At 39.8% G+C, this 23,100-nt stretch overlaps 1 protein-coding gene across 9 annotated transcripts in view; it reads left to right on the forward strand.

Moving 5' to 3' along the window:
• The window catches only part of LOC307015844 (brain-enriched guanylate kinase-associated protein), a 43,653-nt gene that overhangs the window by 14,699 nt on the left and 5,854 nt on the right, over positions 1-23,100 (forward strand). For 3 of the 9 annotated variants that reach the window (XR_013801658.1, XM_079644755.1, XM_079644756.1), the window contains exons 2-6: positions 12,002-12,206; positions 14,408-14,569; positions 18,758-18,824; positions 20,918-21,025; positions 21,630-21,710. Coding sequence is in view for 8 of the 9 variants with exons in the window: in XM_079644755.1 (XP_079500881.1) it covers positions 12,109-12,206; positions 14,408-14,569; positions 18,758-18,824; positions 20,918-21,025; positions 21,630-21,710 (516 nt within the window). In the remaining variant the exon portion in view is untranslated. Of the gene's footprint in view, positions 1-11,469; positions 12,207-12,735; positions 14,195-14,407; positions 14,570-18,757; positions 18,825-20,917; positions 21,026-21,629; positions 21,711-23,100 lie in introns of those variants that run through there. The other 6 variants (XM_079644760.1, XM_079644762.1, XM_079644761.1 and 3 more) reach the window with 4 other exon arrangements.

A 23,100-nucleotide genomic window follows, 5' to 3' on the forward strand; every position in this document is an offset into this window, starting at 1 on the left:
TCACAGCACAGCAGGGAGCTCCAGAGCGGGGGAGAGACCTCGCTTGGATAAACAGCTTTTACTTTTTTTAAAAGTGTTTTTTAAATAGTGTTTAAACATTTGATATCAAAGCAAATATAAAAGATATATATATATAGCAATATTCTGCCGAAGTTCTGTATTTAAAAAAGATTGACACCAATTGAAAAGAAAAGTGGCAGCCGCTCTGCCAGAATGATTGACTGGACCAAAATTTAAAGCTGCTTTTTGAAAGAGTGATGAGAAAATAACCGTCTTGGGTGGCAAGAAAACAAGTTTTTAAAGTCTTGGGATCTTCAATGATGAGATTCAGTCATTTTAGTCAGTTTATGATTTAAACTACACCCATTGTAAGAAAGAACAGTGTTAAAGGTGGGGTAGGTAAGTTTGAGAAACCAGCTCGAGATACACTTTTTGTTGTATTCCATGGAATGCTCTTAACATCCCGATAGCAATGAATATCTGAAGTGCTTTGACAAAAAATCCATAAAGAAATATCATCTGTGGAAGCCGTAGCGCTGTAAAAAGCACGACCAATCATCTGAGCCGGCCCGGCTAAAATAACTGGATGGGCTACCTGCCAGTCAGCCTTCCATCTTTGCACAAACTTATCTCGTGCCCTCATTGGTCATCGTCCGTGTGTGTTGGAGGAGGGGCTCTGTAAGGAAGTGGCAGATTTTTTCCGGTTGTGTATTTTCAAATTCTAGCGCACTCGAGCTGGTTTCTCCAAAAGTACCTACCCCACCCCACCTTTAAATATCATCAGCATTTAAGACCAAGCACTGTATTAAAGGGAGCTTTACACTTTTGCATTTTGCTAGGAGATCTTAATGGATGTTCGAATGATCAAATAACGCCACAGTCAATAAGGTCCTAGCTGTTCTGTTTCATCATATCACATGACCTTTATCAGCAGACTGAGTTAGTTCATTGCGGTACTTTCTCTACCATGGGAATAGTTGTGAAAGTATTTAATTATTATTTTGTTGAGATAACAAGTGACAGATGGGCGGCAGATTTAATGTAAAACCAACATGAAGTGTTAGGCCTCCACAAAAGCCTGAACGGAAGCATCTGCATTTGTTGTTTCTCCGTTCATTTTTATAAATGTTGTTTATTTATGCTTCTTTTCTTTCTTGCTGAGTTAGAGGAGACGATCAATGGCACTCGCACGTCTGTCCATTGATTTAGAAGTTAGTTTAGCCTAAAGCTTAAACACAGCTAGCCTGCCTGTACAACCCAGTCTCATGGCATTTCGTGTTATAGTCACGAAATGTAATCTATTGATTCGTGTTCACCAACACGATTTTCCCCTTTTTTTCGTGTCACAAAGAATGATTTTAAAAGCAATGTATTTCTACTGGTAATGTGTTTCGTGCCTGCAGCACGTCTTTTTCTCCGGTCGGGTCGTGGAAGACTGGAAGCTGTGTGGTTCATAAAAGCATGTTCTTACTCAATATCAAGCCACAATTATTGCTCTTATTTTAAATCGTATAATTTCGGACTTTTGTTGCCGTCTGTGAGGAAAAGAAATGGGGCTCAGAGCCTCAGAATACTGAAATCTGCATTTTTTTAAATCTTTTTTTCCTTCTAATTTGTTATTCTATTCAAAATAACACACTGTTATTTACTCACCAATAACACACAATTATCCTTGTTTTTATTTATTGGTTTGATTCCATAATCTCTGGCTTTTTTGGCGTCCGTCAGGAACTGAATTTCAAAATAAAAATAACCGGAAACAGACGTAGGCCTCTAGGAGTTTAGGATGGCCGAAGACACTACACTACCCATAATCCCCAGCTACCATTTAGGACTACAGTCCCCGGGATTAATCTTCAAACTCTGGGATTGGATGTTGGAGTGGCAGTGCGCCAAGGTTACGCCGAGCGTCAAACAGCTGTTTGAAATGGAACGAAATCACGCCAGACTATCCAAAACTGGAATCGAACGCCCCCCCCCCCAGAACTACACATGCTGGCTATTGTGTTTCGCAAAATGTTCTGTGGGACGTCTCTACTGAACGTTTTCGTTTTTCCCACAATTAGAAGTTGCCAGTATTGAACACATTGGTGTTATCAAATGTAAAACATATAATTTAATAAATGGGTGAAAATCGCTTGTGTCCATAATGCGCAGCATTAAATATACCCACGTGACAGCTCATTGTTACTTTGTATTTCTACTCCACTACAATTCAGAGGTTAACCTGGTATTTGTACTCCACTACACTTATTTGAGTTACTTGAGATTCTGATTAATGATGTGAAATATAAACAACCCTTAAATCAGACTTTAGTTACACCTGAGTAAAATTCAGGGAAGGTGATTGTCAAGTGCCAACAATCAGGAGAGATGTTTGATAGTTGGTGCTTGAGAAGACTTAACATTTATCTGCAATTGACATGAATGGAAACGAGTAATAAAGTATATTCACTACTCGTTATTCTCTACTAATAGTTAATTAAAGACTATATTATGGCTATTTTGCACATCCCTTTGAAGATTTCAAGATTTTCAAAGGTTATTGACATATCATATACACAACTGCGGTGTAGTTATGCAATGAATGAAAATCTTGGGTCACAGGTTCCTCAACAGCGCATTACAAGACATCTATCAATATGTGTGTATACCTCCACCATTAAACTGTCATATTCTGCACATTTCTTATACTATCTACATACATAAGAGTATAATTAATGTGTATAATATCAGTTAAAATAAGTGCTTCAACATAGTTAACATTGCAGGAAAGCAATATATTAGACGTTAAATACTTTGTCAAGCTTAATATTTATCTGTAGATACCCCCAAAGTTTTTTTCTTATTTAAAAGAAGAACTTAATCTAAAGTATTCTTTAATGTGTTTATAAAGGTTAATTCGTTTTTCTGTTTTGCACATCCTCATATTAATATCTTTGTACATCCTGCATTAAACTGTTTTATTGTAGAGATCACTTATAGTATCTTCTTGATTTTTTATATTCTATGTTTCTATCACAGACCTTCTACTTTCCCCATGAAAGTATTTACTCTTAATATTTTTTTAATCAAATATAACATAAAAACAATAATTCAATAACGTGCTTTAACCACTAGGCGGTGCACACAAGGTGCACACAGCTATAATAACTTTGTATTATTAGTGTAGGACACTTATGTATGTTCAACATCTGAAGATGTGTAGTTTTATTCATGCTTTCACGTCATTTTACAGCATATTGCTATACTATTTCAGACTCAGTATTTACATTCTTATATTCAAAGAAAATCAGTAATATCTTTAAAAACTACAAGTCCTTTTCTATCAGCTGTGCACCATTATGGTGTAAATATAACCTATCTATGAATTAGATGAGATGTAAAAGTCAGCCGAATTAGTGTTGATACTGCAAGGAGACGTATTGTGTGAAGAGAAATTGAAGATGTTGTTTAATTGTTGATATATTTCTGTTCCACGTCAAGTATTCAGTTTCGGCGGCATTTCTTCCAGTTTTTCCAAAGGTCTTCTCATCAGGGCTCTATAAATAAAGAACTACGGCAGATCTGTAATATGTAATGCAACCGGACCGTGTATTACAATGCCGTTATGGGATGACTTTCAAAGAGAAAAGCAAGAACACTCGGAATAAAGTATTATTTTATTATTTTAAAATGTTTTTCCGATTTCATATCATATATAAACACCAAATCCCAGCATGCGTTGCAGCTAAAACATTCAATCAGCGAGCTTAAACCATAGCTGAGGATCTTGGGTAATGGCTCGAAATGCCTACGTCTGTTTCCGGTTATTTTATTTTGAAATGTAGTTCCTGATGGACGCCAAAAAAGACAGAGATTACGGAATTAAACCAATAAATAAAAGCAAGGATAATTGTGTGTTATTGGTGAGTAAATAACAGTGTGTTATTTTGAAAAGAATAACAAATTAGAAGAAAAAAAGATTTAAAAAATACAGATTTCAGTATTCTGAGGCTCTGAGCCCCATTTCTTTTCCTCACAGACGGAAACAAAAGTCCGAAATTATACGATTTAAAATAAAAGCAATAATTGTGGCTTGATATTGAGTAGGAACATGTTTTTATGAATCACACAGCTTCAGGTCTTCCACGACCCGACCGGAGAAAAATACGTGCTGCAGGCACGAAACACATTAGCAGTAGAAATACATTGCTTTTAAAATAGTTCTGTGTGACACGAAAAAAAGGGGATAATCGTGTTGGTGAACACGAATCAATAGATTACATTTCGTGACTATAACACGAAATGCCATGAGACTGGGTTGGCCTGTCATGAAATCTGCGTCAGCACCTCCAAAGCTCACTAATGAACATCTTATATCTGTTTGTTTCATCTGTATAAGAATCAACACTCAGACATATTTTAATTTCCAGCTTCATAAAGTCCAAAGTTAAGTCTCGTATGTCTGTCCAAAGTTTAATATGATATAAAATGATATTAAAGCTGAACATTTACATATTTGAGAGGTTATAAAACGGCATTATTTGCATTAAAAAATCCCTTAAGTTGATCGTTTATCGCTTTTTCTCCTGTTTGATTATTGGTTGATTGATCAGCCAATCAGTGGAGACTTCAGGATGTAAGGTGGCAACACATTTTACACTTTGGCTTTTGCACAGATCAAACAAACAAGATGGGTGTTGGTGCTGGTTGGCAGATTTGGTTTCCCTTGGACAAAGCGAAGCTTTCTGTTTCCACTCTTTATACTAACAAAAGATAGCGTGCTGTAGCTTCATATTCAATTGACACTTAAACTGTAAAACTATTAATTTGATTTAAATGCAAAAGCCTTGTCTTTACCACTTCTCATGCAAAGGTACGTATAACCACTGGCTGATTAATCTGATAAACCACATATTTCAAACACTTGAGCCAATATATCATGCCAGATGGATTGGGCATCCATTGAATCACTTTTATTAGAGATGAAGTGGTGATACAGAAGAGCAATATCAGACATGTGTATGTTTGAAAGTGGTGTGGGAGAGTGGCTGGTCTGAAGAGGCTAGAGGTGGGTTTTGATCTGCTTAAGTGGACAGTGTTGGTCTAATCCTCCGTCCTCTGTGGTCTGAGCGACCGGCCTCTCTCCCACTCTGTGTCTGGCTCTCTCTCTCTCTGCTGGAGCCCTGACAGCTCCCCACAGGGTTATTTAAGTGCATCTTATTATCTAAACCCCATTATTCCCGCTCCCCTTTGCCCTCTTCAGCACCAGCGGTTAGACCTTACAGGTCAGATTTATTCCCCATGACGATGATCAGTTAATGGCCGAGTGGCTTCGCTGCACAAACAGCTGCCATAACTCAAGTTTTTGAATTAAGCATTTACATCGTAATCTACAGTATGTGTTAACTCAGCTCGTTTCTGATGTAAGAGAACTTGGCAGTAATTTAATGAAAATGAAATGAGACTTTTGCTGAACAGCAGCCACCACTGATAGAGTTGGACTTGTGGTAAATGCTAAACTCAAAGTAGTACAAGTGGAGAAGAGTTTTTAAAGTCATGCAGTGAAGTGTGTGTTGGATGCATATATATATATTATTGATCTTGTGGGAAGCTGTATAAATAACATGGCCCTGCATGTGTTATATCGCCCCATTTTGATTCCCAAAACGTCACATACAGACTCACTTTAAATCATGTAGCCGATGTTGACAATTCAAACCAAACTATTCGCCAGTTTAGGCAACATAACAACTCGGTTATGTTCAGCAAACGATTGTGGATTTGGTTCACAAAAGTATGCTTCTCGTAGTAAATGTAAATAGATCATCAGTTAACTTTTGATTTGACATAGGACACAAACTCGAGTCCCCTTGGTGAAATTCATGTGTTTGTTTCAACCCATCCGTTCACTCTCTGTATTTTTCGCAGTTTCTTCTATGTCCTTCCCCACCTGATTTCCAAAGTTGTTTGCTCTTAGCATTTGATATTGCAACGCCATGAAAAGACAAACAAAAAGCTTACAAATGTGTAGATAACACACATAACTGCTTTTTGTTGCCTTGATCATCAAATTCAGTCATATCAAGCTGAATGGTTTTCCAATACATGCGCTGTACGCTAATTGTCACACCGCACCAAAGAAGGCTGTAGCGGCAAACCCCCCGAGTGTGTTGTGCTTTAGTCAATGTTTCAGAAGTGTCAAAAGGAAAATATAGAAGCCCTTCCAAATACTTCTTTGTATGTAACAGCAGAGAGCATATACTGTACTTTGAGGGACTGTTAACCTATACTTTTTACTTTTGTTGAGTTAAATCTATTTGATTATATTAAATACAGAGCTACTGCCAATAGATACTAAGCTTGAAAAATAACTGTTACTTATGACACACATGACATTATCATTAACATGTTATCTCTTGCTCGCTTATAGATGAAAGATTGCTAGATGGTAAGAGCAGCATAAAAACAAATAGCATACATATCACCCCCGTAAGTCTGTGTGATGTTTTAAACAAACACCATATAACATGTTGATTAGAGACATGTAGAGTTCCTCGTAAGGTTTTTTTGTATCACCTGGCTTCCAGCCTTTGTGCTGAGATAAGCTCACAAGCTGCTTGGTGTAGCCTCATAGTAATAATAGATAAGAGACTGGTAATGTTTTCTCATCAAACTCAGCAAATGAAGGTATTCCCCAACATGTTCTACTACTCCTCCAAACCCGTCAAACTCTGAGGGGGGTTAAAACAAAATAAAAACATAAGTTCAAGTTTCCTTCTGATTTCTGTTTCTTGTTTGCATGCGATGATCCCATACTGGAGGTCACAGATTAGACATCTTTCCTGTTATGGCACTATGCTGGAAAGCTGTTATAGTGCTTTCTGTATCTTCGAAGTATAGTCTTTTTTTTTTTGTAAAAGAAAGACTATACTTAGAATTCATGCATCTCTGAGTTGAAGCTTTTTAGGCTGCCTCTGGAGAGTAATGGATGGACCTTTAAGTACATCTAGCCAACCGCTATATGTGTAAAAGAGGAAAATGCTTTTACACACACACACACACACACACACACACACACACACACACACACACACACACACACACACACACACACACACACACACACACACACACACACGGTACACTGCAGGCTCCCAGATTTGCAGAGGTGGTTCCTTTGTTGTGTCTAATCACTACCTGTCCATTCGAGCTCCACTTGTAAACAATATGTTGTGATGGTGGGCGTGTGTTGTGTGTCTGTCTGTGTTTGTGCGTAGTTGTGTGTGTGTTCTATTTTTTTAATGAGCTGAACCTTTTTGTGCTTCTTCGTCCCATCTCATTTTTGTATTATTGCGGATGAAAAGAAAGCAAACGCTGGCCTTTTTTCTCCAAATGCCTCAACATTTAGTTACTGAGAAAATCATCGTACAACCAATAAGTCAGAAACCCCAAAAATAAATAAACGGAGTTGACAGAATTGGAGTTTCTTTATTATTTACTTTATGCGGAAATGGAAATGCGAAAGCAATTCAGACCCACTGGTTTGGAACACACAGTAATCTTCAGGAAACCTCAATCTTTTGAGTTTCAAATTGAGTGAGAGGTTACGCACGAAGTTTCAGAGGAAGTGTTTTCTGGGTCGGAAGAAAGAGCAGGTCTCAGTGGCTTTGTTAGGACAGCTCTCAGCAGGATTTACTGGCACCATAACACGATTTTCTCGTCCAAAGGCAGACGCGTTTTTTGTAGAACAGAATGTGCTCGTGTGTGTTTGTTTAATTTGCTGTGTGTGTGTGTGTGTGTGTGTGTGTGTGTGTGTGTGTGTGTGTGTGTGTGTGTGTGTGTGTGTGTGTGTGTGTGTGTGTGTGTGTGTGTGTGTGTGTGTGTCTAAAGGCTCTATACAGCTTGGGGGTTTTCTTGCCTCTTCTCTACTCCAAACTTGTATTTATTACAAATTGAATCATTTATGAGAACACTTTCGAAGTTCTGGTGACAGCATTTCAAGTTATTTTGTAAATATAATATTCCTGTTGGCATACAAGCTCAAGATTTGGGTTTTTCTTTAAATGTTAAAGTGTCCATCCTAGAAGATTAAGTCCTCACTTTGAGATTTATGACAGAGATAGACTAGCTCTATAACCCAGTTTCCAGTCTTCATGCTAAGCTAAGCTAACCAGCTGCCGCATGTTGCTTCATATTTACTGTACAGACAAGAGACATGGTGTCAATAATCTCATTGAACTCGCGTCAAAAAAGCGTTTTGTTTGAAACTCATACAAAAACTGTCGGTCTCGGATGGTACACTCTTGGTACCTTCAGCAAAACTCTGTAAATGTTTAATGCAGTGCCATTACGAGTCTCTATTACAACTCTGTTCTTGGTATTGGACTCATTAGGGCTTGGCAATATATCGATTTAATTTATGATATAAGACTGGATAATGTCTGACACTTTGGGTATCGTTATATAGCGAGTAAGTGTCGGTGCATTTCAAGGTTCAAGGTTCTTTATTGTCAAACTAACTACAGAGTAATTATGTCCTTGAAAATCTTAGGTCACAGGCTTCTCCAACAATGCAACACAATAATACAGATAAACAGACAATATTAAAAACAATACTAAAATATACTATACTAAAAGTAATACAAAAAGAAAAATAGTTTTTTAAAAAGTGAGAAAGCTTGTGTGTTTTGATTTACAGTAAAATCATTACATTTTCTGAGACCACCAGACTGCCTTTCTATTATTTCCCTTTACCTGCTTAGTTATTATATCCACATAACTAATGATTATTTATCAAAATGTGCACTGTGTAAATACTTTATGAAAGCACCAATGGCCAACCCTTCGATATTGTTGCAACATCAATATCGAGTTTTTTTTTAATGACATTTGGTTCCCTCATACTACCAGCACTAGACTCAATTTCCCCTCTGTGTTGTCTTGTTGGATTTCAGAAGAATAACAGACCTGTGTACAGTATATCTTTTTGTTTGTATTCGGAGCTCAGCTTGCCTCCGTCACCTCTCCCGCTCATCCCGCCATCCTCTCTGGATGTCTGCCGCGATTCCTCTCTCCCCTTTGTCGAGTGCCATCAGCTTCACATGAAATCCCTTCAGCGGGTCATTATGCCGCGATGCTGCTAATGATGTTGGTAGTTGGTGTGTAACTACTTAGTTTTGCAGCTCCTGAGTTAATCAATACTGCACAGAGAAGCAGCTAAACCCACACACTGACAGAATAGCACTCTAGACTGTTGATTTCTTTCTATGGGGTGGTTGAGTCACACTGTACATGTCGTTTGGCTGCTGCAGGTTTGCTACCTTGTTAATCTGAAGGCATTCAGGGCAGAACGAGCGTCTTCTTCTTCTGCTGCTGCGGGATGAGTCAGCCGCTCGGGTCCCCCCCCCCCCCCTTTAATGCTGAGGTCTGGGCCTCATATAAGGGCTTTTCCTGAGAGCTTATCTATCTCCAACGTAGATGCTATCAGCGAGGCAGAAAGGGAGAAACAGAAATGATGATCTTAAGTGGAGGCTTCACACCCAATCTGTTTCCTTTTCCTCTAATTCAGTGATAACTTCTCTCCGTTTCTCGTATTTGGCTAAATTGCAACTACTCTCCCCACTAAAAGAGGCTTCCTGCTTTTCCCTTCATCTCCATTCAACAACTTGAATGTCCTCCTCCTACTACCTCCCCTTCCTCTTCTTTTCAATGCTCTCAAATGTCAGCATGGCACGAGTGGGTGGCAGGCAGCGGCATCTGAACGAGCCCCGTCTCTGGATTTGCTGCAGTGTGAGGCTCTGGCTGAAGGAAAGAAGAAGCAGGGAGTGAATGAGCGAAGGCAGTGAGAGTAGTTGTGCGTTGGCGGGTCGACAGCGGACACCCGACGTGGCCCGAGATGTGTCGCTAGCAGCTGTCCTTTTTTGGACTTTTGTCGTAGAGGAGGTTGGTTTATTTGATTCCTTGAAATTAGGGGATTGAATGGGCACAGCTGATGCCGCAGCACACACACACACAAAACATGCGCAGGTACACACTCGCCAAAGCCACATGCACACAAACTAATTCACACCCACAACAGCTTTCACACACAAACACACACACACACACACATCCAGAGCTATGACTCAGAGGGGAGCAGCTGGAGTGAAGGCTCCAGTGGCGGCGGTGAGCTGTCACCATCTGGAGGAGGATATTTCTCTCTGCCTCCTCAGCCAGCAGAATAAATCACCTCGCCAACAACTGTATGTCAGCAGATCAACATGTGTCCCTGCTGTATGTGTGCCATCCGGTTTCTACTCATGCGTATGTTCAGTATATACCAACGTACCCAGTGGTGTGAAGTAACGAAGTAGAGTTTTTAAGTACTGTGCTGTTTAACTACTTTGTACTGTTACCCCACAACAATTCAGAGGTATGTTGTGTACTTTAACTCCACTACATTCGTTTTTATACCGTTAAGTTAGTTTGCAGAATTGATTAATGATGTAAAATATAAACAACACAATAAGACTTTAGATACACCTGGAGTAAATTCATAAGCGACCTTACAGGATACCAACTAATACAAATACTTTAATACTTTAAGTATATTTTGATGGCAATACTTTTCTACTTTTACTCAAGTAACTTTTCGATTGCAGGATTTTTCTACACTCTGGCACTTCGATCCGAGTACTTTTCCCGCCTTTGAACGTACCGAATGTGACGCTCTCCTCGGTTACTGCAGTCAGAGTTTCCTTTCCGCGTGGACAGTCCGCGCTCGGATCAGAGCCGCCTTGATCAAGCTTTGACGGGCCGCCTCATCTAATAACGCGCTCTATTTGTCTGCAGGCTGACAGCCGCACCTGTGCTGTGGACGCCATCGAGACACACAAGTTTGATGAGATATTTGGAAAAGAGGCTTCGGTGCATTGGCCTTGTCAAACTCTTTTCATTCTGGGTGGATGTGTCAGTTCATGTCCTCTGTGTTGTGACATATAAGAGTTTGAAAAGGGTCAGAGGGATGTTTGTCTTTACTGATAAGTCTGATATCTGCGTGTCACAAAGGCCTTTCGTCAACCACCAGTGATGTGAAGCAGCTAGTGTCCCGGAAGAACACGAACACAGGCATAAAACCTAAGAAATACATTTCCTTTTCTTGTAAGGACCCTGAAAACATTTCTCTGTCAGCTTTACATGTTTTCTATTTCAATTCTACATTAAAGCAAAAACAATCTAAATTTAGACCAGTTTTAGTCATTTCTATTTTCCTCTGTGTTCTTTTCATTGATTTAAAGTGGGCATGGTGCAGATGAAAAGTGACTGTGTGCACCGATCAAAATGTGTTATGGGGTTGTTAATCATAATGCCAGATCATTGTCTTTGTTTAATACCTGCTAATGTTTTCTTTCTTCTGAACCTTATCTTTAGTAGCTTATTTAGTCATACATGTTGGTCTAGAGAAATACTTCTTACTTAAAATGGCTTGACACAGCTTCAATTCAAGCCATTTTCCCAAAATGTGTAATACATAGATTGGAAAAACAGAGATTTAAGTCAAAATATTGTAGTATTTAATTGAACCAACATGAATTCTACAAAGGTGTGATTTGTGGACTATACCTTTGTACATTTGTCCTCATATTATTTTTGAACTTTCTTGCAAAGCAGAAAGAAGCCCTTGCTCTTTAAGACTGAAGGACCAAGACCCAAACTTGACATTTACCACTGATGCCTTGGTCTCTTTCATTTTCACTTCCACTGAATGTTCAAAAAGAAACAGCGCATTGTGACACATAAAAAACACTAACATTTGCCCAAAACGTACATCACCAAGGGAGGGGTTTAACCTTTGAGAGCTTTAAAATAAATGTAGTGCAGAGTGTAATGCTGTTTCAGCTTTTCTTTTCTTGCCAAGGACAAAACTGTGGGTAATTTTCGCCATCAAATGAATATCAATACAAAATGTTGTCCTTCAAACCGGCTCCATGGTTGAACCGTAGTTCCTAATAGTTTGTGTGTTTGCTTTGTTTGGCAGGGTCAACACAGGTAGAGCACTCAGTAACTCCGCAGGCTGCACTTAGCTGGTCTCCTTTGGGAAAGTAACACACACGGCAGCTCCCTGTGGTCAACCCCTATAAACACATGAGAGGGAAGGAACACAGAGAAACCATGAAAAAGATATACATTGGCAAAACCGCCTTAAAAGTCCCCCGAAATGGCGGCAAACATCCAAAAAAGAGGTAAGAGAGAAACTCTCAGACGCCATCTCTCCATCCGTCCTCATTTTGTATCTGTTTGTCCGTCCATCCGCCCACGGGGTGTCTCCTCTCGCCTCCCAGTGGTGCGAACGCAGCCTCATCCCGCCTCTCCAACCCAGGAGTCATGCTGCCTCGTCATCTCATCTCACCGGAGTGAAAGCACTCATTACGTGTGACTCACAGGAGGTCACTAATGGGGGACTTTTTTTTTTTCCGTATCCCTGGAGCTACTTCACGTAAACTCGTCCTCTATCAGACAACAAACACCTGTATTCCCCTGCCAGCGCCTGCCAATCAAAGAGCTGCAGGAGTGGGGGCTGCTGGGTAATGCAGCACTGAAATGCCCTGCAGTGAGTTGACACACTCATTGAAACACTCAGTAGGCAGGTGTTGTTTTACTCACTGACAGCTTTGTGGCGGTCGCATGAAAAATAAACAATATTCCAGATCCAGTGTGATCTTCTCCAATTGACTTCCTTTTTGTCATTTAGCCTTTTATGGTACTGTATTCAGTCAAGAGTGGAGTTTATTATTATTTGTTTCCATCACTAGTTGTCATACTGTCACAAAACCTCTTGGGTACATTGGTGCCTTGACATTAATGCTAAATACCATTGTTTACATCCCTTCTTTTATACCACTAGCTTAATTTTACTTACTTCAGCCAAGAAGTATTAGTTGCTTATACTTAGCTTACCTTTTATAATGGATAATGCAACCTCGAAATGATCATGTCAGTCGTTTCTGGAAACAAACTAAGCTTCCAATGGCGTAATTTGTCATTGATCAGATAACTTGTAGACTCAAATGTTCTCACTCCTGTCACAGAAATGTAAATATCTCATGATATTTCTTTCTCTATTCTATAGAGCTACTCTGCCTCTGACAAAAATGGCTTTCTGTCTCACAAATATGTTGCATCTCTACTGTGTTAAGGATTTGTTCAATTGGATTGTCAAGGAGAGGTTGAAATGCCTTTAATCACAACACCTACAGTAAAGAGAGAATATCATTGTGTTTGGCCTGTGAATCAAATGATATCAGTTATACCCTAATTGTATTATTTTTGTGACAGTCAACAATTCCTTTTCCAGCTGAAGCGCTTCATTAACAAAATTAATACATTTGATTTAAAAATACATTCTGAGGGATAACGCACCATGTAGTATTTATCATGCTTCTTAATGAGCTAGAGATTCGATGATACCTCTACTTAGTGACCTGAAAACATTGAAAGAGACCTGTCCCTGATTTTTCCCTCAGTCTTCTTCAGTCCCCACCTTGTGGTTCTCTGATCGAGTTAAAAGAGAGAGAAGGAGAGGAAGAGCTGTGTGACGACATCTCCATCCCCTCTCTGCTATCTGTTATCTGGCTGCAGATAGAGTCGTTAGCCTCCTTTCTCCATCTGTCCGTCAATACAGGGTCCATTAAGCCCAGCCGTGCACATTCAGATCCATCACGGCAACAGACATTTCCTCTTTTCCCACTCACACTTGCTCTTTTATTAGATTGAAGCCCAGGTAATGCACATACTCTGAAAATAGTCATCATTTTGCTGTCTGGTTGAATTACGTGTGGGGGGGGGGGGTATCGCTGTTCCGTAAATCTGAGACTTCACAGTCTATTCATGTGATGTATTAGAGTTCATTGGCTCATATTTCATCACAGATTACACCCTCCTTTTTTTTCTCTTTGGGACCAATCTCACTGATGATTGGGTTTCTGTGATGTGCTGCAGAGCTTCAATGCCAACAAAAAGAAACCTAATGCTTGAATAACTTAAGAGAAAGAAGTTCTGCTTCCTTTGCTTGTCCCCGCCTGGATCCCTAATGAGAGATCTGTGTTTTGGTCCCATGTTTTTTTCATACAAAGCACTTTCCTACACAACTTTTCCGCTTGTATCACCCTCTCATGATGTTCTCATCACCGCTGCATGGCCACTCGGGGGGCATTAAAAAGATATGTACCATGTAAGTCAATTTAGATAAGCATGCACCAAAGTTACAGGCTTGTTTCCTGCGCCATATGCCCTGAATCAAATCTGTGTGTGTGTGTGTGTGTGTGTGTGTGTGTGTGTGTGTGTGTGTGTGTGTGTGTGTGTGTGTGTGTGTGTGTGTGTGTGTGTGTGTGTGTGTGTGTGTGTGTGTGTGTGTGTGTGTGTGTGTGTGTGTGTGTGTGTGTAGCTCAATGCTGGAGCAGAAGGAGGACTTGAGGAAGCGGCTCTCGTACACGACACACAAGCTGGAGCTTCTGCAGGGCGAGTTCGACTCCACCCGGCAGTACCTGGAGACGGAGCTGCGGCGGGCCCAGGAGGAGCTGGACAAGTTCACTGATAAACTGCGCAGGTAGGCAGCGTACTGTGCAACGCGGTGCTCATAACCACTATACTTTCAATCAACATATGTTTGATGTCCGAGCAAATCATTTCTCTGGATCAAAGTAAAGTACGTAGAGAAAAAGGCTTCACACCATACTGCATATTAAGGATACTGAAAATAAAAAAGGGGGAAGGAGGTAATATTAACGAATGAAAGTGGTTAGTTTATGGGACAATTAATTGGAAGATGTAATTATTTTCGAAGGGAACTACATAGCTTTGCTTTGCAAGGTGGATCTTCATCACACCGAAGACTAAAGCTATCACTTCGTACAAATCGCTATGTTGTTTTCCTCTAAATAGGCCTGAGGAAACTCGTAAATGCTTATGATTATACACTGATTCTTGGCTATAATCAAGAGAATTTCCTTATTGCTAAATCCAATTGCAATCGTGTAATTTGATTAGGTCAGTCACTGCAGGCATTAAAGCGGTGTGGTTCATTTAGCCAATAAAGAACATTTCTCCAAAACAGTTAATTTGTGACTTTAATCTTTTTGGGAAGAGTTTTTATTTTTTAATATAATGTATAGGTTAATGATACCTCCGAAAATATTACTTATCATATCTTTTTACTTTCTTATTAAGTACTTTAATCTAGAATTCCTTCTGGATATTGCTTCCCCTGGCTCAGAATGTATTTGTATTTTGTCACCTACAATGCCCACTAATACGCTGTCAAGAGGTTTTAGGAATCTTTTTATTTTTATAGTAAAACTAATTTAGACTTCTATTATAAGAGATACCTGAGTATATCAGGGAAAACATGCACGCACAGGGGAGACGATGATGAAAATAGCTGAGTCCAACATGTAAAAATAAACAAAAAGCACCCAAAACAATCCAATCCCCAAAAAGGTCCTCTATTAAAAAGTTAAAAGATGAGATGAGACATTCAAGCTTTCTATCCTTTTTTAGTTTTTCACTCTATTTTCGGCTACAAAGTGCTGCGCTAAACTTTCAGTATTTACCCATGGGTTTGCAAAGTTAGGCAGCCGTGTGTTCTGGTCCAGTGAGCAGCAGCTTTCAGAGGATGTAACACACTTACCCATAGCCGTGGGAACATGTTTCAAATGGGGGGTGCTGTGGGGATGACACCAGGGCTGGTTCTGACCAATGTGCTGCCCTATAGGCAAGATTTTAGCTGGCAATGAAAAACCTCTACAAAAGACCAATACACTACAAAAAGAGAAACATATTGACATGGTGGACAGCTTATATAACAAGGCTTCACATTTATTTAGTATTATAACATGTTTTAATTGGGGGGGGTGGACTTCACATCCAGGGGGTCCGGGGGTATCCCCCCAGGAAGATTTTTTTAGCATTTTAAAGTAAAATGCTTCAATTTGGTGCACTTTGAGCGCCCAATTAGAGACTGATCTAGGGGGTACAACTCTAAACACCCATATGAAAAAGATCGGTTTGCATTTTATTAATCAAATAAGTAGGTATGTGAACATTTCCAATAATCTACCATAGCCAATAACAAATACATGTAACTTGTTTTATTTGTTTTGTTCACTCATATCTTATTTTACCAGTTAACATTTATTTATTTATGTATATTTTTAAATCTCTCCAGTTTTAAACAATATTTTTGGTTTACTGTCCTATAGTATACATTGGAATGATTTCAAACCTGTTTTTATTTATCCTAATAATTATAAAGGTGTGCCTTGGAAATATTTATTTACATAAACTGTGATCAAAACGTTTGAGACTCACTGAGATAACTTAGACTAAAGTGAACTATCTAAACCCTCAGAGTCCTTTACCTCACTGAGCCTCTCAGTCTGACAGGACAGAACTCTCTCTCCACATTATTGTAGAAACAGCTTCTTATATCCGTTAGCGCAGCAGAAGCTAACAACAATCCCCGCCGGTACCGTGGTATCCCCTCTCTCTATCTCTCTCACTTTGGCTGCGGGCGCCTGCATCCTCCACTTTCATCACTTACAGCGCCCATCATACAGGGCAAATGGAAAATGTAACCGGGGTGAAAAGGGTGTTATCTTTACTTAATTATGAATGTTGTTACATCAAGGCTGAAAATTCGTTTTTTTTTGTATTGTGGAAGTGCAGATCCCCTGTCCTCCACCAGGGGGTGCTGCAGCACCCTCAGCACCCCTACTTCCCACGGGCCTGCACTTACCTCAATCACACCAACGGTGTTTCAGGGCCGGTTCGGAGCTGGAGCTTGAAAAACACCAGGTTTTCCTCTGCACAACGCAGCGGAGCAGCCTCTTAGCTCCGGTTCCGGTTCATTTCGAGCACCCAAAAATTGTCCGGCAAGAGCAAAAGCACCACATACGTCACGCTTACGTCGAGGCGGGGGCAGGGGCAGATCAACTCCTGAACAACAACAAAAAGCTGGCGTTTTATCCAGTTTGTACACAACGATGGAGAAACTTAACAAGCAGCAGTGGTCCACTGAAGAGACCAGCTACCTACTGGGAATCTGGTCTTCCGAAGAGGTACAGAGGAAGCTGGAGCACAATCGGCCATTGTTGTTGTTGTCGGTGTCAGCTGTGAGGGGTTTCCGCGCGGTTTGGCTTTATGAAGCAGGCACGCAAACGGTTACGTCATGACGCAAACGATGACGCAATGACGCAGCACCAGTCGGACTCTGGGCAGTGTGAAAAGAGCCGGAACTAAACCGAAGAACCGGTTCTGAACCTGAAAAGCTCTAGCACGGAGCTTGAACAGGAGTTGCGTTGGTGTGAATGAGGTATCTTCTGTGGGGGTTTTAAGCAGAGGCCCTTATAGCCTAAATAAAAAAGGACAGTATGTATTCATTCTGTTGAAACATCAAATTCAGAGAAACCAAGAGACACATTTTGACCTCATTTCCCCAGATATGAGTACCAAATAATGAAAGTCTTTCTAGGAAACTTCCCTGTAGACTAACAGGAAAGGAGATCTTCACAACAAAACATTAGCAACGTATCTGCTTTTTTAGCCAAGAAAAAATAACTAAGTCTATGAATACCAAGTAGAGGAAGTATTTGTTCTTGGAAATGTGAGTTCTTGTGAATGAAGTAGTTGTCTCATCAGCAATTTGTAAAAGCTCAGGAGTGTATAGTGGCTTCTGCAGATGTCAGATGTCAAGAGCAGATTGTAATCTTCACAATGGTTGAATTGGAGCGGAGCCAAAATACATTGAAGGCAATGTTGTCTACTCTGCACAGAAATTGCCACGACAAAAATAAAATCAATATCACTTACGAAGGGTTTATATTATTATGGATAAAGAATGTCACCTTGTGGTACACCTCAAAAGCCCTTCGCTACTAATGACGGGTTTTGCTTATTGTTACTTCCCTTAAATGATTGACCTTCACTCACATGGTGATTGATTGGTAGATACAAAGTATTATCTAAGCAGAGTCAATCAATGCAGATAGCTTGTGTTTACATTGATAAACAGTACAGATTAAGATATTTCAATCCATAACAATGCAATTTGTCAGGTCAAATGCAAAAGTGAAGAGTGTTGCAGGTCTAAGCGTGATCAACACATTGTGAACATAAATTATAAAACGTTATAATAGTCACTTTTCTTAAACGCTGGGTTGCTGTGAGTCCAGTCTCTCCACCTTATAGGCAATGTTTGGGCACTAACCTTCCTAACATTGCAAACACCAACTACTAAGCCTTTTTCAGAGGAAGGATAACATCAAAACAAGAAAGTGATCAACAGTGAAGTCAACCCCTGGGGGCAATATGTGGCAAGTTCACCTTCAGGCAAACATCTAAACCCGCGTCAGCAATGTTTATTTACTGTCACTGCAGAGGGGAGATAAAAAAGTTTCCGCACTGCAGCTTGCACCCCTTAAATTTATGTTGGGGACCCCTAGATCCACGGGGCATAGGTAGTGAGTGATCCACATTGTTACGTTGCCTTATACAGCATTTCTCAGTCCAAAGTAAAAGCCATTAGCTTAATAACCGTATAAGTAGAGTTAGGTCAAGTCAGTGAGATGTGAAAACGACTTACAAGCTGCAAACTGTGGTTAGGTGTGTATCTCTAACTTGTGTCCTGCTGAGCCTGCAATACTGCTTATATTCAGTTTGTAGAAGTCTACTCTACACTGTAATGTATGTGTACTTATAAGCCATTGCCTGCAAGTGAGCATTTATTGTGTCCTTTCAGAATACAAAGCAGCTACTCAGCACTGCAGAGGATCAACCAAGACCTGGAGGAAAAGATCCACAGAAATGTAAGTGTGTGTGTGTGTGTGTGTGTGTGTGTGTGTGTGTGTGTGTGTGTGTGTGTGTGTGTGTGTGTGTGTGTGTGTGTGTGTGTGTGTGTGTGTGTGTGTGTGTGTGTGTGTGTGTGTGTGTGTGTGTGTGTGTGTGTGTGTGTGTGTGTGTGTGTGTGTGTGTGTGTGTGTGTGTGTGTGTGTGTGTGTGTGTGTGAGCGTGTGTCCCGTCATGTGTAATGCTATGCTTGAGGACCTGTCGACACAGAAGAAAGAGCCTCTCAGAGGGTTTAGATATGGTGAAGAAAACTCGGAGAGGCAATTTGAATATGACTGCCCCGCTGTTGGTCCCATTGACGTTAATTACTGCCTATTACAATTGGCTGTCCTCCTTCCAATGGCAGAGTGATAGCAAAGCCTTTGTTCCTCAGCGTGCCGCACCTCACTTCATTTGTCAGACGTAGCTTTAGCCGCTGGAAAGATACAATTAACCAGCCTGCCCGAGAACACTGCATGACAATCAGGTGTCGCTGCTGTTGAATGGACAGCTGAATGCGTGTGTTACGGCGCAAGATAATAATCATCTCGGCCCTCCTCGTGATTACAGCTCTACAGCAGCGAGCCGAGGGTCAATAAGGAGCCGAGGGTCATCGAGAAGAAGAATTGTCATTTTTTTAAAATACACTCCAACAGTTTTTATTTTCCCGAAGCGTCCAAATCAGCCGTTATTGATTCATCTCACGTACTCCCCCCTCCCAGGTGTGTGAGCGGTGCAGAGTAAGTCTCTGTGTAATCGTAAAGCGTGTTTACCCCAGAGGTTCCACAAACACTTCTGACCCCGTGGCCCTGCACAACTATAGAGAATGTAATTACGAGACAGATAAACACAGTGATATACTTTGAGTGCTCACACAGCGTAGGGAAAAGCCTGAAGAGAGAAGACAAAATGTTTGCATACACTGTCCCTTTTTTTTAAATGATCGCAGCTGTCATATAACCTCTCACACTGACAGGATTTAAACGCAGCAAACAATGGATTCACACAAACACCATCATGCATCATAAAGACAAACATTGGTTCTGTCCACATCAGCCAACAAGAGGAGAAAATGTACTCCTGCGTAGCGCTCTGTTTACTGACATCAGGGTTTCTTGGTTACCCATAGTAACCAACAGATTCAGCTACAGTATGTCCTGCTGCCACTTCTCAATGTGTGAAGTTTCTTTGTGTATCTTTAGTGTATCCATCCTGTGTTTGTATTTAGAGCCTGAATCTCACACACCATCTTATACGGAGATTATATTATACAATCATCTGGTTAGTAACTTTCAGACGCTGTTTTACCAAAGCTTCATATTCACAACATGTTACGGTTTATCTGGTGGATTAGACCCTTATTATGATTGATTGATTGATACATTTTATTTCGAACAAGTAAAATAAATAATTACAAAACAATTTTTTTTTTGCAGTGCATAGTCATGTAAGAGAAATCAAAATATAAAAAATGACATTCACAACAACAACAACAACAACAACAACAACAACAACAACAGCATTAGCAACATAAACAGTGCCACATCTAGTGTTCGAAAAGGAGTGAGAAGAAGTATAACTTATTTAATCTCCCCCCTTGTCCCTAAATGATTGATTTATAATCTGCAATAATTATCATTATTATTAATTTACATTTTTATTATTAATCTGTTTTACCTGTTGATTGACATATATACATATACACATATGTACATATACATACAGACACATACACATATATACATATATGCACATATACATATACACCTACATACTCACACACATACACATACACATACACATAGTCAAACACCTTCCCCATCCCTCTTCCTCTTGAACTGGTTAATGTGGTTCTGTATTTTAATTGGGAGAGTCTTAATCGGTGGATGTTGCTTTTATTTGGATAATATAGCAAATTCCCCAAATCATTATTAAACTTGACAGACAAGTCAAATATGTTCAGTGCTGTTTGTGCAACGATTGCAAGAGCTGAAATGCACCTTTTGTTGAGTGTTGTTTGTGACCAATAAACGTATTCTATAATGATTTCTTTGATCCGCTCTCTTGTCTTTAGTCTCAGCATCATGACGATGAGAAGCGAGCGCTCAGCAGAGAGATCATCGTCCTCAACAACCACCTGATAGAGGCCAAGCTCACCATCGAGAAGCTGCAGGAAGACAATGTAAGAGCCTCATATAATAAAGCATATTATCTCCACCCTGTTTACCTACCTACAACATTTCTCTTTTGAATGTGATGTTTTTTCCCTGTCGGCTGTTGCTTTTTAGATAATTTTATATACTATTTTATATATCCACTTTCATGCTTAGATTGTCGGGGGGGGGGGGGAGGGGAAATGATCAAACACAAAAATGTAGAGGCAGTTCTATGCAAATCAAGCCAAGTTTATTTATATAGCACATTTCAACAACAAGGTGATTCAAAGTGCTTCACAAGAAACAGTAAAGCAATGAAGCCTTATGCAAAACAAAGAAATCATGAATACATAATCACATTTAAAAACTGTCATTGAAAAGCCAAGAGAAAACAAACAAATCAAGCTAAAATAGAATAAGATATGTATAAAAATCAGAAGAATAAAAGTGACAGTGCTGTGTACTGAGTAATATTTGATATTATTAACCTTCCTCATTTTGCACACAATCAACAACACTCAAGGCAAAGTGGGTTTAAGTGGTAGAATTATCAGTTGACATTATGAAAATACTTAACAAAAGAAGTGAATATTCATCCCTAAATGTTCATTCCTAATCGTGTCTCCATAGGACATGTACAGGAAGGACTGTAACCTGGCCGCTCAGCTTCTGCAGTGCAACAAATCTCTGTACAGGGCGCAGCTCTCTGAGGTGAGGCCGACACCGACTGCTGCATGTCACGCAGCGCACATGTGAATTGTGTTGTGCTGATTTCATATCTGATTTGATATCTCAAGTTTAAGTGTAATGGTAAAATGTGTTTAAAATCGAACACAAGCCCAAAGCAACTTTTTGACCTGATATGTGCACAGTTCAACCTGCACTCGATGTACAATGATAGATAGCCAGGTACTGTGAAAGGGAACGACTTGATGAAATAGCTGTGATTTGTAAAAGAAAGAACAGAGTGAGAAGCATTTAGATACATGTTCCACTCACCGTGACATAAAGATGGCCCAAAAAACATAAAAATGCTGTCACGACTCTAAGTGAAGGTCATATTGCCCTTTTGTGAGGCAGGAGAGATTAAAGAAGAGACATGGAGGAGCGGTGAAGGCTGCGGGTCACTGCAGGACAACCAGAGAGAGAAAGAAATCTGCTTTTCGGCAAATAAACTTCAATTTAGAGGAGAGCTCATTTAAAACAGCTGAACTTAAGAAAGAATACAGTCTTGACGTACAGTGTAGGTTACTTAGACAGTAGCTTTGAAAAATCAAATATACAATGTATTTTATTTGCTATTCAAGTGTGGTAATCTTAAAAGTGGGGTAGGTAATTTTGGAGAAACCAGCTCCAGTGCGCTAGAATTTGAAAATACACAGCCGGAAAAAATCTGCCACTTCCTTACAGAGCTCCTCCTCCAACACACACGAACGCGCACATGACCAATGAGGGCACGAGATAAGTTTGTGCACAGATGGAAGGCTGACAGGCAGGTAGGCCATCCAGTTACTTTAGCCGGGCCGGCTCAGATGATTGGTTGTGCTTTTTACAGCGCCACGGCTTCAACAGATGATATTTTTTTATGGATTTTTTGTCAAAGCACTTCAGATATTCATTGCTATCGGGATGTTAAGAGCATTCCATGGAATATAACAAAAAGTGTATCTTGAGCCGGTTTCTCAAACTTACCTACCCCACCTTTAAGCTGTAAAATAAAAAAGGAACATTTATTATTATTATTATTATTAAGCATAATGGTTACCTTACCAATATTTTTGGTACTTAAAGTATATCTTTCTGTGCTTATACCTTTGTACTTTGACTTTGAAAAATACAGTCAAATTGTTAATTTCATAACTTTTACACAGTATTCCTTCAGGGTTGTATTGCTATTTTGTATTTGCTAAAACATCTCAGTACTTCTGAATATAGTTCACTTCGATTTGTTTTACATGCAGGCTTTGATGTGAAAACTAACAGTAGCTCAAATCTTGTGTACAAACCACCAGCGAGTGTTTTTTTCTTCCTCTCACATATTATGCAGTGACGTCAGTGTAATTATTCTGCACAGGGTTTCAGTAATCATGTAATTGTTTGA

This window comes from Notothenia rossii (genome assembly GCF_949606895.1).
Source record: "Notothenia rossii genome assembly, chromosome: 8".
NCBI classification, from domain to species: domain Eukaryota; kingdom Metazoa; phylum Chordata; class Actinopteri; order Perciformes; family Nototheniidae; genus Notothenia; species Notothenia rossii.